This window comes from Epinephelus moara, chromosome 6 (assembly GCF_006386435.1).
Source record: "Epinephelus moara isolate mb chromosome 6, YSFRI_EMoa_1.0, whole genome shotgun sequence".
NCBI classification, from domain to species: domain Eukaryota; kingdom Metazoa; phylum Chordata; class Actinopteri; order Perciformes; family Serranidae; genus Epinephelus; species Epinephelus moara.
In genome coordinates, this window is record NC_065511.1 from 29,197,173 (window position 1) to 29,213,993 (window position 16,821).

Below are 16,821 nucleotides of genomic sequence, written 5' to 3' on the forward strand. Positions count from 1 at the left end.
CCCTCACGCAAAGCTTAATTGGTCTTGTTAAATGAAGGCCAGCAGAGAGAGGGCTGCACAGACAGTCACTCACCTGGCAACCACATACTGGAGAAGTCCTTTGCTGCTATTGCTGCTGTCTTGGTCATATCTGTGTCTGTGTGAGAGGGTGTGTGTGCGCGGCGCGCTACGTAAAGAAAAAACTCTCCCTCTCCCACTCTCTCTCTCTCTCTCTCAAACCAAAAAGGAGGAGTGTATTAAATCATATGGTTAGAGAGAATTACTCTCTCTCTAGTCCACACCCCCCAAGCCCCACCTCCTCCCCACATCCTGCAAACAACAGGAAGTAAGCCTCAAAAGAGGAGGAACTCGGCACAGAGGGGAGAAAAATACAAGACTATAGAAGAAGAAGGAAAAAAAAAAGAAAGGGGGACATGCAAGAGGTTAGAGAGTGGGAGAGAGTGAGTGAGCGAGGAGATCGAAGAGATAGATGAGGTGAAAAAGAGGGGGATGACGAGTGCCGACGGAAAGTGATGGCGCGGCTGGAAACAGCCACTCACTCACTCACTCACTCACGCAAGAGAAAAACAACAGGCTTGACATTCTGACCGACGAGTGTATGATACACGATATGTGACACAGTATACCTTAAAAAAAAAAAAAACTATCCAAAACTCAACTGAGCTTTGAGTTTTTCCTCAACTCTAAGCTCTTCTAACAAGCTCTCGTGGTTGGTTTTGTCTACCATGAGTCACGACCATCTCTCCTTGGTCATATCAGCGTCTATGACTGTGGGGTTGTTGTTAGTGAGTACATCAGTGGGAGGAAGGTGGTCGGTTGAGGGAGGTCGGCACCAACAAGAGAAGATGTGAGACATCCTCAGCTAACTATACCAGCCACAGCTCCACTCTAACCCGAGCGGAAGGAAAAAGTCAGTCACAACACTCACTGTACCACTGACCACCCCACACTGTGGGCTGCACACAGTGATGCACCACACAAAGCCACACCACGAATCTCTACATGTGACGGATAGTTGTGACCTGAAAGTGGAACATTGCAGATTAACTAGATATGAGCCACTATCAGTGCCACCCACTAGGATTAACAGATAAAGAAGCTGTTAAATAAGTGAAACTCTGAAGTCAGGGAATGATCTCAAGGAAGCAGAATTGCATGTTTCAGCAGAAATACTGCCTAGATTTTCAAATCTGAAAGTGTCAACGTGCTGCTCTCACAGTGGGCCAAGCCGACCACAAGGTGGCACTCTTGATTCTCTAATCCTGATGAACAAATAAGCTACCTTCCTGGAAGAGGGGAAGAGCGGACCACTGATCACCCCCCTCCCTCCCCTTCCTTCTCCCTTGGTCCGAGTTCACTAATTCAAAAGCTAACGGCAGCAGAGTTCCCAAGTTTAACCTTATAAATACTTTATGTGGTGATTTACAACAGCCCAATGTACTGCTGGATAGACGCTCACTAAGAAGTGCATATAGCCCTGCACTGGAGGTGCTCTGTTACACAGAGACATCTCTTTTAAATCTGTCCTCAAACACATACAAATACTGATGTTCTGAGATACATGAATATATATTTACTATGAGGAAAATATCAGCACAGAAACCAACAGATTTATTTAAAAAAATCTCACAAAGGCACAATGTTTTTTTTAGTAAAAAGATGGATTTACAGTTGAGAGGATTGGTCATTTAATGACTGGTTGACAAAAATAACTACTACTACTACTACTACTACTAACTATTTTGATAACTGATTAATCTTTTCCGCAACTTTTACAGAAAAATGCCAAACTTCTCACTGTGAGGATTTGCTGCTTTCCTTAATCAAAGGTAAATGTGAACTAAATGTCTTTTGGTTTTGGCCTGATGATCGGATAACACATGGAATTTAACGTTTCCACCTTGGACTTTGTTTTATGACATTTTATAGACAAACAATTCATTGATGAATCTAGAAAATAATCAACAGATTACCCATAATGAAATAATAGTTATTTACAGTATTTTCTCTCCCAGTTCTTTCTGTTTTTGGAGTGCTAATAAAACAAAAAACTATGATCACAGTCAGACACCTTAAGATGTAGGTGGGACGTCAAACAGACTTAAGGCCCGAGACAAATCTTCAGTTTCACCAATTTATTTGGCAGCGTTATTTTGTTTATCAGGATGTGAACAGACAGACTGCCAGGCCTGTCCAAGGACACTGACAGACTGCGCGTTGGGAAGGGGGCGTTTCTGTGGGTCAGAGGTCGTCTGGGCAGCCTGGCTTTGGCCGTGACCTTTGTTCAAACTCCAATCTACCCACATAACTACCAAAGTGAGTCTCTGTGCGTGACTCTGTGTGTGTGTGTGTGTGTGTGTGTGTGCAGATTTGTTTGAGTTCCTCCAATAGCTCGCTGGTGGATCTAAGTGTGTGTGTGTGTCGTACAGTTCATGGCCATGGGGGGTCTTCCTGCCCCAAGGAGGTCTGAGCCTTGGTTACCATGGAGACCAGACCTAGTAACACTCCAGATGATTTGCCACTTAGTTGATATTGGGCCAACGGCAAATGCTTTCAGTGGAACACGACATATTAACACATACTGTATAATAAACAGTGATATTACCTAAAAAAATTGAATAAATGAGCAAAAATAATGAATAACTAATTATTTTGCTGATTTTTAAGTGATATGAGCGATGTTTACGCAGAGTGTGCCACCACTAGAAGTTATGTCTGTAAGATAATAAACACACACACATATATACACACACACAATCTGATAGTGGGACCCCAGGGAGGAGGATGGGGGGAGGCTGAGGCCTCTAGAGCACCATCAATCACTCCACTGTCAGAGAGACGGAGCGGCAGGGAGGGAGGGTTGGGGGGGTTACTAAGAGGGAGAAAAAGAGGAGTAGTAAAGAAAAAACGGGAGGGAATGAAGGAGAAGAGAAAGAGTGATGGGAATGAAGGTGTGAGATAGAGAGACAGGAATAAAAAGATTTGAGAGAGGATGTTAGCTGCGGGTGAGGACGCTGTGTGTGTATAATGGGTCATTGCAGGGACAATTCAGAGGTCTCCAAACCAGTTCAGTATGCCTCCACGGCTCGGTCCTCCTATATCTAGTGCAGCCTCAGGCCTGGAGCACACACTGGCTCTAATTCATATAATCCATCATATTCCTCTCCTTATAGAGGGGACAGAGCACGGCTCAGTGATGGACCCACCAAGTCCTATACGTAGCCCAACAGCAAGACTCTATTCTACAAGGTGAGAGATCTGAAATCCAGTCTAGTGCATAGGTGTGTGTGTGTGCAGGTGTAGCCCCATGAGGAGTTGCAGGATTATAAACAGTGGGTCTGGCAGTGTGGAGACTACAGAGGTTGAGGTTTTGTATGAGAAGCAGCAGGGGCTAAAACACACTCACACTGTTGGCTGCCATGGGACCTGCGCCATCTCACACACACATACACGCCGCCTACACCTTTACAACACCTATTCCTCTCCTGTCCTAATACCTCTCAATCGCTCCTTTTCCTCTGGCCCCTCCACCCCTCCATCCTTCTCTCACACCATTCCCCTCTTCTCTATATCATCTCGGCAGCCCGTGGGGAGCCGGGCTTGTCTAGACAGACACCGTTCTCTCCCACGGCGCTACCAAGGTTGAAGCTCAAATCTTTTTCTTTTCACCCTTCTCTTTTACCCCCTCTTCTTCTTCTTCTTCTTCTGGCAGAAGAGCGAAGGGTCTACTGGGAGGGACCTGCGGCCTTCATCACTGCCTCGAGGAACATGGAGGCCACTTTAGACCAAACTGCTCACTTACACTGCAAAGCAGACAGTTGTGTATAAGCCTCTATATTCTCTCTCCCAATTAAAATACAAAAAAAAGAATGCACTTCAGTTATGGCATATGTCTGTGTGTGCTCCCTCCACCCACCCGTCCCCTCTTTCACCTCGGTGTGTTCTTCACCTCCTCTGCCTCTCTTCCTTCAAACCCTCTCATCATCATCCCACTCTTTCCTTGCGACCTTCCCCCTTTTTTCTTTCTCCAATTCAAACTTTCTCTTCTCCTCCTCTGTCTCTCTTTCTCTCTCAGACCTGCTGGTCAGCAGCAGCTGTGACATCACTGGCCACTGTTCTCGGCTCGGATTGGACACTCGGCCACGTTGCCAGGCAACAGCAGTGAAAGGTCTCAGTGTGAGCGTGTGTGTGCGGCGCGCGCGTGTATGTGTGTGTTTATGTCTGTTTATAGCTACGTGAGTGAAAGGTGTGTGAGCGATTTTCCTCGCCTTGCCCTTTATCTGTGCATGAAGAATGATCAGAACAGATCTACTTCTGTGCTTTATCTCAGATCAAAGCATGTAGATGATTGGGCTGCCTCACCACTCTACTCCACCACAGAAGAAGAGGGATCTATGTGCATTGCGTTAATGAAAAAGAAAGATGGTACGAGTGTGCGGGCGTGTCAGCGTCTGCACTTGCGTCGAGCCAAATAAATGTGTACGCTCTTGTGTCGAAATACGGGTATGTGTCTGTATGTTGTGTGTGTGTCTAAATGTGTGTGTATGTATGTGTGTAAGCCCCCGGGAGCGGGTGGTTATTGTATCTGACACAGCGGCTCTTTCTCGCGCCTCATATTTCTGGGCCGATCGATTCCTCTGACTCCCGACAAGACAATAATCGCACCTCCCTCTCTCACTCCATCACTACCATTATTACTGACCTCCCCAGGGAACGAACGGGGTGGAGGGAGGGAGAGGGAGAGAGGGATGTGGAAGGAAGGAAGGATGGAGGGGAGGGAGGGTGAGGAATGAGAGGGGGACATAGAGTTGACAAAATGAGCCTATGATGATGAAAAAGCAAAAAGGGACAATGTTGAATATGAGGCGGCCTGGAAAAGGGACATCAGTGGGGCAGAGAGGAAAAAAAGAGGGTGAAGTTGAGATAAGGTGATGGAGGGATGAGGTCCGGGGGAGAAAAGAGAGCAGGAAAGATAGGGAAGTGACATCCGTGTGAGGTGATAGAGTGAAAGAAAGAATGAGAGGAAGCATAACAGGAAAGGACGGGAAGGAGGCCGGTGCAAAAAAAAAAAGAGAAGGAAAAAACGAGCAATATAGATCATGGCTAGAAAAGAAAGGAGGACACAAGTGAAGGAGTGCAGAGACACGGAGGGCTGAACGGAGGGACAATAACGGAGAGAATTAGTGGAGGAGAGATGAAGGATTCGCACTATCTTCTTCTAATAAAGGAGAGAATGAGAGACAGGGACCAGGGGAGGGAGATAGAGGAAGGGGGAGGGAAAGGGTGGGGGTTAGGCTGAGGTGAAAGAGAGAAAGACAGAAAATATATAGGAACACACTCACGCTAACACACACATAGAGCGATGGCTGTAGCGCGGTGGAGGTCAGCGCTCAGAAATATTATTAAATTGACAAGAGTACAATAGTTGATTGGCAGGCTGACTCCTGCACTGCCATTCAGTGGAGAAGAATAGAGACAAGGGCTCACACACACACACACACACACACACACACACACACACTCACACACACAAACATACACACACACCACACAAAATGCATGCACATCTGCAGTTTCACAGTACAATCAACACAGCATGTAGGGATGTAGAGACACACACACACGCTGTCTTTTGTCTGTTTTGTGCGTGCGTGTGTGTGTCCGTGGTTGCCTGCATGAGCCTGTCACTGCTGTGTCTCTATGCTTTGAATCCAGATTACAATTACAGTAATTGGCTCTCAATTCAAGGGATTGCTGTTTGACCCCCTCACCTCTCTCTCTCTTTTCCCTCGCGTTCGCTCCCTCACCCATCCACACACATTTTGCCTCTTCCTCTACTAACCCCCCCACCTCCTCCTCCTCCTCCTCATCAATATTCCTCCGCCTCCTCTCTACCTGTATCGCTACATCCATCTTTCTCTGGGTGCAATCCCTCTCCCCCTCCCTCCTTTTCTCTACCTTATCCCTATTCTCCCCTCTCTACACACACACACACACTCACACACTTTATCCCCAGATATAACTATCCTTCCTTCCTGTTTTCCATCCATCCTACTCCCTAGCTGTTCCCCATCACACCACCATTTTTTTGCCACTTTTCCCTCCCTCATCTCCCCCTTTCTACCTTTCTCTGCAATAGTTGGGGAAACAGGGAATCTATTGTATACTTTATTCATGCTGTATTTATTATGGAGAGATAGCTGCTCAGCCATACAGTCGGGGGGATATATCGTGCATTTGGGGAAAAGAGGTGAAAGAGCGATAGATAAAAAGACGGAGGTAAGGAAAGGGGGTGATAGAGGTGGTGGTGGTGGTGTGTTGGAGAGGTGGTGGTGGTGGTGAAGCGAGTGAGAAGGAGGAGGGGGGTTAGGAAATTGGTCTGGCTAGCGGAACAGCTTTTCACCTCTCTCCCTCTCTCTCTTTTTCTCCCTCTCCCTCTATTTCTCTCTCCCTCTCTCTATTCTGCTTTGTATTCTGCAGAGATGACAGGGGGAAAGCTTTATTGCTCCGAGTTTGTATCGATCGGGGCCCTTCTAAGGGGGGAGGCCGGGGGACGCGCTGAGCAGGCCCTTTCTCAGCGACCGCAGCTCCAACAACCACCCCCTCCTCCTCCTCCTCCCCCCCTGCCCAAGCCTCCCCTCCTCTCCTACTCACCCCCCCCCCTCCTCCTCCTCCTCCTCCTCCTTCCAAACCCTCCTCTTGCTCGCTAGCTTGCTCTGAAATTCAAATTCAAGGCTCTTATTCTCAAAGGTTAGGAGAGGGAGAGCACGAGACAGCAAGAGAGACAGAGAGATTGAATGAAAGAGAGACGGAGGCGTCTGCCTTCTTCCCCTGACTGAGGCCTTGAATGGAGCTGGGATCTGATAAGAAGACCCCACAAACACAAACAAGGGAAGAAACAGAGAAATAAAGGAGAGCAAAAAAAAAAAGGCAAAGAGGAATATATCAACCCTCTTCTTTTCTTCCTTACATCCTTTCCCCTCTCACTAACCGTCCCCGTCCTGTCCTCCTCCCTACTGTATCTTCATTTTTTTTTCCGAGGTAAGAATGATTTTGTTGACAGGTGAAGAATGAGCCGGGTCCGGGCATGCATAAACCTCTCTGCTTCTGTCCTCGTTAGAGGGACACTAGGGGAGCAGGGATCCACTGGAGACAGAAAGAAAGAGCCCATGTGGATCACATGGAATAGTTCACTCATCTGTTGGAATGAGTACAAAATAAAAAAATCACCTCTCACACCGGCTTGCAAAACAGAAATCTCGAAAAAGCAGAGACAAGAATTGAACAACAAATCACTGCGCTTCAGCCTTCTTTTTTTTCACCTCCTCTGTTTGACAAGCATTAAATAAAAAGGGGGCAAGACCTGACGTCAAAGCCGCAGCCAACTGACCAAACACTTGACTCATACATGGAAGTGTCCCTGTGTACACACACACACACACACACACATAGCCTATTTATCCGTTAATGGCATGCACAGTGTTGCAGCGAGGCTTGGGAGGAGAACAGATTGTCCATCAGGGGGTTACAGGGTTCAAGTCCATGACCAGAGGGCTAGAGGAAGGTTAGGGGTTTGTAGGTTCAACTCCCAGGGGGCGAGGAGGATCCCTGCTGTCTACCGTCCGACCCCAACCATCCCCCTTAAACCTCCTCCAGGACAATATAACCCCACTGCATCACCTCCCTCCGCCCTCCTTTTCTCCTCTCCATCCTGCTGCTGGCCCTTTTAAGCCCTGCTTAGTCTGATCACACACGTGTAAACCTGAGCCTAGCCTCCAGACTCTCTCCATTTGTCTCAGATGTGCACATGCATGCGCACATGCCGGCCTGCTCATAAACAAACACAAACACACATGCAATCGTGCAGATAACTCCCTGACGCACAAACATATTCACAGAACTCCGATGCACTCGTACAGTTCAAATACAAATGATTTGCTCTTGCTATCTACTGTTTCTCCATATTACAGCAAATCATTGTATTTCTGACCTACATCATGATTGAAATGGATTCTTTCTTTTTTCCAAATCCATCTCACTTACTCCTCTCGTGAAGACCAAACAGAAACACACGGCATTGCCTTAAGCTATCAGTTGCAGCAGATGTGAGTGGATATGAGATATTTGTGTAAACATTGGATACATATACTGTATATATATGTTGTCACTGATATTGCCTGTGTGGTTTACGTGCAGCTCCAGATTGAGTTCGGTGATAGAGTATACATCAGAGACGTCTGCTGGATGCTACATGCCTGATTCATAGAAGAATACACACACACACACACACACACACACACACACGCATGCGCACGCACACACAGAAAAATGAGCTGCAGGCCTGTAACCTGTCTTGTTGGCTGGATGCATTATTAAACACGCAGGATTTCATATGTAGAAACAGAATATGAATGCTGCACTGGGTCCAACCGTGGACATTCGCTTGTTCGCTTCAGTCTTCATTCTTTTTCTTGAAACTCTTTAACTTATTACACTAAATATTTACCTTATACTTTAGGAACTGTATTTACTTAATATTCTGCTTCTCTATATTGTAATCCTAATACTGCTGCTTTTGTTTTCTCTGCATATAGGCTGCATCACGTTGTTATTGTGTGTCTATCCATGCTGTTCCTAAGGTTACTTACTGAACCAAAGGTCTAAAGATAGATGATGGTGAACGTTGTACAGATTTTAAATCCCTCTGAGACAACTTTCTGATTATATATAAATAAAACTGACTCAATTTGACTTGTTCTGCTTTTGATTCCAGTTGATTCAAAAAGTCAGTGGATCAATTTGAAAATGGACTGAGGCCTTCTACTGGCCGAGGATGTCTGCTTTGACATCAGAAATGGGACATCATATTTTGGAGATGAAAGGTCACAGGCCACATGGTGAACGTATAATGTCATCCTCCTGGTGATCACGGGTTCGAGTCCTCATAGGAAGCCGCCGTAACTGGGTGAAAACCACTGAATCCAACTGATTAACCAAAAGGGCCCACACACAAAGAGCGGTCGAACAGCAACTAAACCACAACACGAGCACTGTGTGTGTTTACATCTGTAGGGCGGGCGGGCCGGGCCCTGGCTCTCACGGTAATCGATGAACGAGGGAGGAAAGGGAGGTAGCGGGCGAGGCAGGGATGTGTGTGGGGGAGGGCGGGTGGGAGAAAATCGGTAACGAAAGCAGGTTATCTCCCGTGATTAGGGGAGGGGGAATCCCCGTCTGGAGGGGGGGGGGGGCGGGTGAGGAGGGGTGAGGGAAGACCGGGGTTCATTGATAAAAAGGGAGAGAGGGAGGGAGAGGGGAGAAGGGGAGACTATGTTTGGCATCGAGAGAGAGCAGACAATTATCTGTATTGATTAGAGCGGCCCAGTACTGTGAAGACTGAGAAAACTATGACTGGATCAATAGAGAGAGAGAGGGAGGGAGGGAGAGGGAGAGAGGGGGGAGAGAGAAAGGGAAGGAGTTAGAGGATAGACAGACCAATAGAGAGAAACAAACGACGGAGATAAAAGATACATATAATGCAAAACATAAAGAGATAGAAACATAGTTTATGGTGCAAAGCGAAGTCAAAGACCCAAGGTGGCATAAACGGTGAGAGGGGAGCTGGGGGGGTGAGACAGGGAGAGTCAATGAAAGCACGAGGAGATACATTACATTGTTGATGTCATTACTCTTTATCATTGATTTGTCAGCACAACCACAGAGTTCATTCAACAAGCCCACCAGAGCCCTCCCATCACCACAGCACACAGCTAAGCAGAGAGAGAGGCAGAGAGACTGAAAAAGACATTAACTAAATACACACTGAGCGACCAAAACCTGATCATGGAGACTGGTGGACACAGACAAACCTGGCAACCCAGAAAACACTGACTAGGCCAGTTCTGCCAGCAGCAAAGGGTAGACACCCGGGATGTATTAAGAAAACTGGGTGTCCAAAATGGTGCCCATTTTCACTGACAGGGCATGTACAGCAAAAAAAGTTTCAGGCTTCTTCATTTTTGGCCCCACAGGACATCCACATTGGAGCCCTTGAAAGGCCCTGACACATCAAGCCAACGGTTGCCTGTTTGTCAATGTCGGGTCATCACTGAGCATCTGTTGCCCTAGTTTTTGCGGTGGGTCCCGCACCGTTGGCCCTTGGCGGGTTTTTTTCAGCTGATTCAGCATGTTGAATCGGCGTCGGAGCCAGGAGAGCCCACCGGTGAGTGAACTCACTTTGACTGACAGTTTAGCTCAGTGCACAAGAAGAGAAACAGAGGTGAGGAAAGCAAACAAACAGCTAAAGTCAAGAGGGCGTGAGATCAAAACAAACTTGTTATATAAGGTAAGGTTACTTTTAGGCATTGAGCTCTTTAGCAAAAACAGTTTGGAATTGCTTGTGTTACTGTTCACCCACGCACAGTAAATATCCTGTGTTCTTTCAACATTGAGTTATGTTGTTAATGTGCTAACTGGCTAACCAGCACCTTGAATCCATCCTGTTGGTCTTCCAGTTACCCTTATGAATACAGACTACTGCTGCCCGCTGGTTTGGTGAGTTACTTCCTCTCACACAGGTGCAGAATATATATGCTAGCTGGTCACTCGCAGTCTTTGCGGTGTGTTCAAGTGCAACATTTTGGACGAGACAGAGGCAACACAACAGTCGGCCTTCATTGCCACTAGTTATTTGATGTCCGTTTGGTGTGTCTCTCTGAATACTTGATATGGCTTGAAAATACTGAGTTTGTATGTGCTTCCAACTGTGGATGAGAAAAAGTCTTTTTGGGACAGTTTGTGTCGTGTGTGCTACAATACAGAGAGTGTGGCCCCTAGTCCCAGGCTGTTCCTGAGGGCTTAGTAGAGACAGCAACACTTCCTGCAACCTGCTGGAGCCTGTGTTCAGACAGAAAAAAAAAAAAGTTCTTTACCAAAATAAAACTTCAAGGGTTCCCAAAATACCAAGAGTTTAGACCCCAAAAATGTCAATATTTACTCATGGGGAAAACTTGCAATGCCATTATTGCAGCAAAATATGAGGGAAAGTCAGCGAAACACATGAAGCCTCCTTGTTTTCCTTTTATTTATTTTCTCCTATTGTTATATCTTATCATGTATATTACTTTTTTTACTGTTGAAATGATTTATGTTTGTGATTTATTGCTCTTAGATTGTTTAACCTTTTACAACATGCTTTGGCAACACTGCGCTTAATTGTGGTCGTGTCTGTAAAGCAAATTTGAATTTGAGAGAGAGGTGGAGAGAGAAAGGATCTGAGACGAGAGAGGGAGGGGAGAGTGTGTGTCGGAGGGGGAGCTTTGAAAAATATCAGGAGGGAGGCAGCGCTCAGGTAGGGGGCCTTGCTGTGGGGCCTCTTTTTGTCCGGAACAAAACCAAAATGGTGGAATAGGGGTGGAACAAAAGGTACACGGGGGGGAAACAGGAGAGTGACAACCTGTGCTGAGTAAAAACATCCTGCTGGCACACACGCACACACGCACACGCATTAATCCCTAATCAGACCCCATTGAGCGTGTGTGCAAGTACCCACTCACTACACTTCCGGTTGCAACTTACATTTCATGGAATCCTTGGCCACATTACCCAGGCAACCCAGACACACACACACACACCAATGTAGGGGGACCGCATCTGTCATGCCTTAATTTATTGAACATTACAAGATGATAGAATTCAGCCTCCTACTCTCTTGATATCTTTTGACACTGAAGAGGAACGTATTGTCAGAAAAGGTTTATACAAAAGCAAACAAATAGATGAAAAAACATAAACTCTGAATGGGGGAGCCGGGCTGGATATTGAGGAAACCTTTGGTAAGGGCAGAAAATGTCAGGTTTGACAAATGACCTTTTAAACATGGAGCAGATGTAGAGAGTCATGTACACTGTGGACAGGGGGCAGCTCAACTGTCTGTCTTTTAACAGCAAGTGAAAAGATAAGCGCCACTGTTCCATACTGTTAAAATAAATATACATTACTGCAAGTTTAAATCCAGAACAAACCAAAGTGATTCCTAAATCAAAAGTGAGTTTTATTCTAGCGGGAAGGAGGTGGAAAAGGCAGTTTTTGGACGTGTAATAAAGCCACAGAGGACGGAACAAAAAGAGAGGGGGAAGTGTAAAAAAAAAAAAAGCATTTGAGATGAGGGTGAAACAGATGGAAGAAATAGTGGTGTAGAAAAACATGAAAAAAAAAACTGAAAGTAAGAAGGAAAAAATTTGACAAAGACAGAGAGGAAGGGGAGAACAGGACATGAATTACAGGTGTGGAGTTATGCATGCATGACATCACTGGACCCCTCCTCCAGCCCTTGGGAATGGGCACCTTGGAAACGGTCGCTAAGGGAACAGAGTACTGAGAGAGAGAGAGAGAGAGAGAGAGAGAGAGAGAGAGAGAGAGAGAGAGAGAGGGGTGGACAAGATTGTTAAAAAAAAAGAAAAGAAAAAAAAAACAAGTGGTACAAGATAGATAGCTAATGAAACACTGAATTCAACCCCAGACAGGGCAAAGTCACGTGGTCGGAAAAAAAACTGTTCATTCCCTAACAAACCAGCATTTACCTTCCTCATGTCCCATTCAGCAAATGGGCCACCTCTGCTCATAAAGGGTGAAAAAGCAAGCTCCATCACAGCTAAAGCCTGCATTGTCCTCCTCCCCCATATACTGTGACCTCTCATCCACTCCAGCATTTAGAGAAGGGAGATTTAGTGCAGCACCGATGCAGCATGATGGTAAAAACCGGCACATGATAGAGAGGCAGAGATGGCCTCGGGTCTCCGGTTTTAACACGTGGAGAACTATTGATGGAAAAACATGTTGATGGACAAAGAGACGCTGGTATAGTGAAATGTCAGCTGTTAATGTATATGGGTGCTTGGAGGTCATTTCGGCCAAGAAGCTAGAAGCTCCATAAGTGGATTGAGAAATTGAAGTTAGCACACAACACCCACTTTGGTCTTTTGAGGCGTCGGAGTAATGAACACACAAACCCGAGCCCACAGGAAAGAACCGCCGTGCCATTCTGACCTCAGCAAACTCTCCTCATCCCTGCAGACGATGCAGTGTCCACACTCGCACATGCACAGTGGCTGAATGGATGCACTTTGCCTGCCTCTGTCCTCTCCTTTGACCAGTAAACATCATTCCCAGCTTCTAAGTTTAACGGCTGATCAACATTGCTGCATACTATCACCACATCAGATGGCTGCAAAGAAACAAAAATATATTTTGCATCACCAAAGACTTGCAGAGTTTATGCACATAACAAACACCCACATTCAGCAGTGCATTCGGAAAGCAGTATCATATACATATCAAAGCCTTAGATTTGGTATGTAATATAGATTTAGTATGTATGCATAATATGTGATCAATATCTGTTGCTGAATAAAACATGCTCCTGGCTTTTGACAGGCCGATTTGAAATGGAGATGCTATGCTAATACCAAAGGCTTCGGTGAGATTGGCCCTGAACCCTCCACATACCAGAAGTTCACATTTAGACGCTCTCACCTGCACTCTCCATAATGCATGAGCTGCCTGAATATATATCACCCCCCTGCACAGCTCACTCACACTCACACACGTCCGTATGCACGACAATGCAGCAACACACCAGTGTGTGCACAACGATAGGGGCTTATACGCACAAGATAGCCACGTACTCCTCTATGCTGGCACATACGCACTCACCCAGTCCACCACAGCTGTGCACAAAACAACCTGAAGACATAGACTCCATGGTGAGAATCTGATACCATACATGTAGAAAAGAAAGAAATACAGCGTGGAAAAAAGGCCTATTTGGTCTCAGGGGGAGAAGAAGAAAAATGAGAGAAAACAAAACTTTGCAGTAATTTAGAAGCAGCATTTGGCACCCTTAAATCTATTTACTGACAGAATTTTTCAGACAGAAAAACGACATAACTGTTATAAAAGCTTTGATTGCTATGGAACATGTAGGGGCCACATCCAGTAAAAACTAGAAAAATGGATGAAAAAAAAAACCACACTGTTTTTCTTCTTTGATCAAGTGGTGTGAGACACACAGGCAGTGCTTAATCAAAACACTGGTAAGCCATCCTGAACTTCTGGGCTTTCAGCAGCAGGAAACAGGGTCAGGGTTGCAGAACAACTCAGTGTGAACTGGTCTGGAGTTTGTGTGTGTTTATGTGTGTGTAAGACGGCTTGTGTGTGCGCGTGTGTATGGGTCTGCTGTTTACTTGTGAGAGACCGTGTCAGTGGTGTTTGCTGGCTGCCAATTAACACACACACACAGTTTTTGAAAGGTAGAGTCAGCCGAAGCGAGGGATGAGGAATGGAAAGTAAGAAAAGTAAAGGCGGTTGAACAGTTGGTATTGCAGTGGGGGAACATTACAGCTTGGCAGATTATGATTTACTTTGCATTACGCTCTTACGATAGCCAATAGTAAATATGCATTTACAGGGCAGTATGTCTGTTTTAGAAGACAACTGGATTTACTTAGTGCTTCTATCTCTCTCTGTCTCTCTGCCCCTGCTGGTCTTTAACCTTGGCCTCTGGTGCTTCTGCCTATCGCAATAAAGTCACCCCCCTCCTCTTTACCTCTCCCTCCCTCCTCTCGCTCTCTCTGTCTTTTCTTCCTCCTCCACCTCCTCCTCCTTCTCTCTGTCTCTCTCTGTCCCCCCGGCACCACTGTTGTCCACTGTTCCACTCATTCATAGTAAACACTATTGATTTTCAGCAGGGAAAATAAAAAAAAAGGCCATGAATTTTAATGCCCCTATCTGTCCCCTTCTCCATCTCTTCCTATCCCCCCTGCCTCTCCCTTCCCTTCACCCCCCTCCACCTCCAACCCGTCTTTCCTGAGGGGAGGATAAAGAGATGGGGATCGTGCGTGTATGTGTGCGCCGTATGTGTGAGTGTAAGGTGGTGCTATACTGGGAGAGGGGGGGTTGCATTTCTCATTTCCCAGCTGTGCCTCTCTCACACAACTGCTCCCCCCGTCCTCCTCCTCCTCCTCCTCACCCCATACACCTCTCCTTCTCCCTACTACCCTTCTCTCCTCCTCTGTCCTTCTCCTCATCCCTCTGTCGCTCTCCTCTCCTCTTCACACCAGCTTTGACTCTGGGGAGAGGAAGCAAACGAAGCTCTCTCTTACACACACACACACACACACACACACACACACAGTGATTGTCACACACAGATAGGGGCTGTCCCGTTCTGCTGGTGTACATGCACTTAAACAATCACATGCACACACACTGCAAGTGATACAACTGCCCCTTGGTCAAGGCCACGCACAGGCAAGACAAACACATACATATAAATGCCCTGATTTACACACACACATAAACACACACACACAGGCACCATCAAGCGACACCAGCCATTCACCACGTTTCAGCAGCGGTGGAGTCAAGTATTTAAAATTTCCTTCTATGTTATTCTCTTCCTTTTTCTTTCCAATGACTTCCTGCTCCATCCTCGCTCTCGCCCCTCTGTCTCGTTGCCTTCATCTACCTTCAAACACCCCTCCTCCCTCTCCCGTCTTTTCTCTACCTCCCTTGCCAGGCCTCTCTCTCTTCTACTCTGTGTATTGATTTTGCTATAAGCGGTGTCCCGGTTGCGACAGGTTAGCGCAGACAGACAAAGGCAGACTTCATCAACCAGCGTTAAACACGGGAGCCACGTCCTCAATAATCACTCCATCACACAAAAGACGACGAGAGAGAGGGAGAGCAGCAAGTGGAGAGGAGCATGTAGAGAGTATTGACGAATGGCGAGGAGAAGAACAGGAGGGGGAATAAAGGGTGTTGGAGTGTTTTCAAGGTTGTCTTTTTGTTTTTCTTTAATTTGCAGGAAATTTTCCACCACCTGGATTAGACACCAGGAGGTTCACGCATACGCACATAAACAAACCTGTCTCTCTTTGTTTAATTTGTCTGTTGCTCCTGTTTTACTAAACTTGGCACTCGGCACATGCATATGTTTGAGGCGTGCTTCACGTTCAGAGCAACACCAGCTCCAATTAGTATCTTATTAAATTTTTGGTTCCAAAGGAGGAATTTTCTTCTACTAACCTCATTACAACAGCAAGCGTATGTGAACTTTGCTGGTCTATTTAAAACAGTCCGAATTCATGTGTGTGTGTGTGCGTGTGTGTGTGTGTGTGCGTGTGCATTTATCTGTGTGTGTACGCAGACAGTTTTCATCTCCACTTAATCTCCTGGTCCTAATTCAGAGTGTACATTGAGCCGCCTAATAGGATGTGACTGGAGCGCCTGCTGCAGCGCTAGCTAGCTAGCCGCTAATGAGAGAGCCGCCACAGCCGGAGAATCAAAGCGCTTCATCAGCACTCCTAATTACTGTAAACCTCGTTAGCTGGCTGTAGAGCTAACATCTGCTCTCGCTAACAAAGTACATCCAAATATAACACGAGGCCGGCCTGGTGCGTCCGGGTGAGAATCATAGAGCGTGTTGCTACCACACCACACCCTGTGATTTCATTGTTCTAGCCTGTGTTGCAACTGTAATGGCAGCAGAGGAGGTTTGCTGCTATTAGGGTTGAAATGCAAAGCAGAGGAAAAGAGTCTGAGTTCAATACCAAGTTTACATTGTAATAAAAATCAAGGCACATTTTTCTAATTAGCTGTGGTTACGGAGGGCGGCTGCTGTTACAAAGCTCGTCTGTGATGTTGTATCATACACTGAGGTCTGAGGGTGTTAATGTTGCCCATCTATGAAGCAGCAGGTGTGTGGACAGCAGGTTTCCATGTAGCTCTGTCTGTTTGCCTGCTCACCCCCTCTCTGTCTCTGAT

General features: G+C 46.3%; 1 protein-coding gene across 6 annotated transcripts in view; it reads right to left on the reverse strand.

Annotated features, from left to right (window-relative positions):
* The window catches only part of pou2f2a (POU class 2 homeobox 2a), a 49,857-nt gene that overhangs the window by 24,270 nt on the left and 8,766 nt on the right, over window positions 1-16,821 (reverse strand). For 3 of the 6 annotated variants that reach the window (XM_050047371.1, XM_050047370.1, XM_050047367.1), the window contains exon 1: window positions 74-217. The exons of the other annotated variants lie outside the window; for them this stretch is intronic. In XM_050047371.1, coding sequence (XP_049903328.1) covers window positions 74-128 — 55 coding nt within the window. In that variant the 5' untranslated portion in view covers window positions 129-217. Of the gene's footprint in view, window positions 1-73; window positions 218-16,821 lie in introns of those variants that run through there. 6 annotated transcript variants of the gene reach the window in all.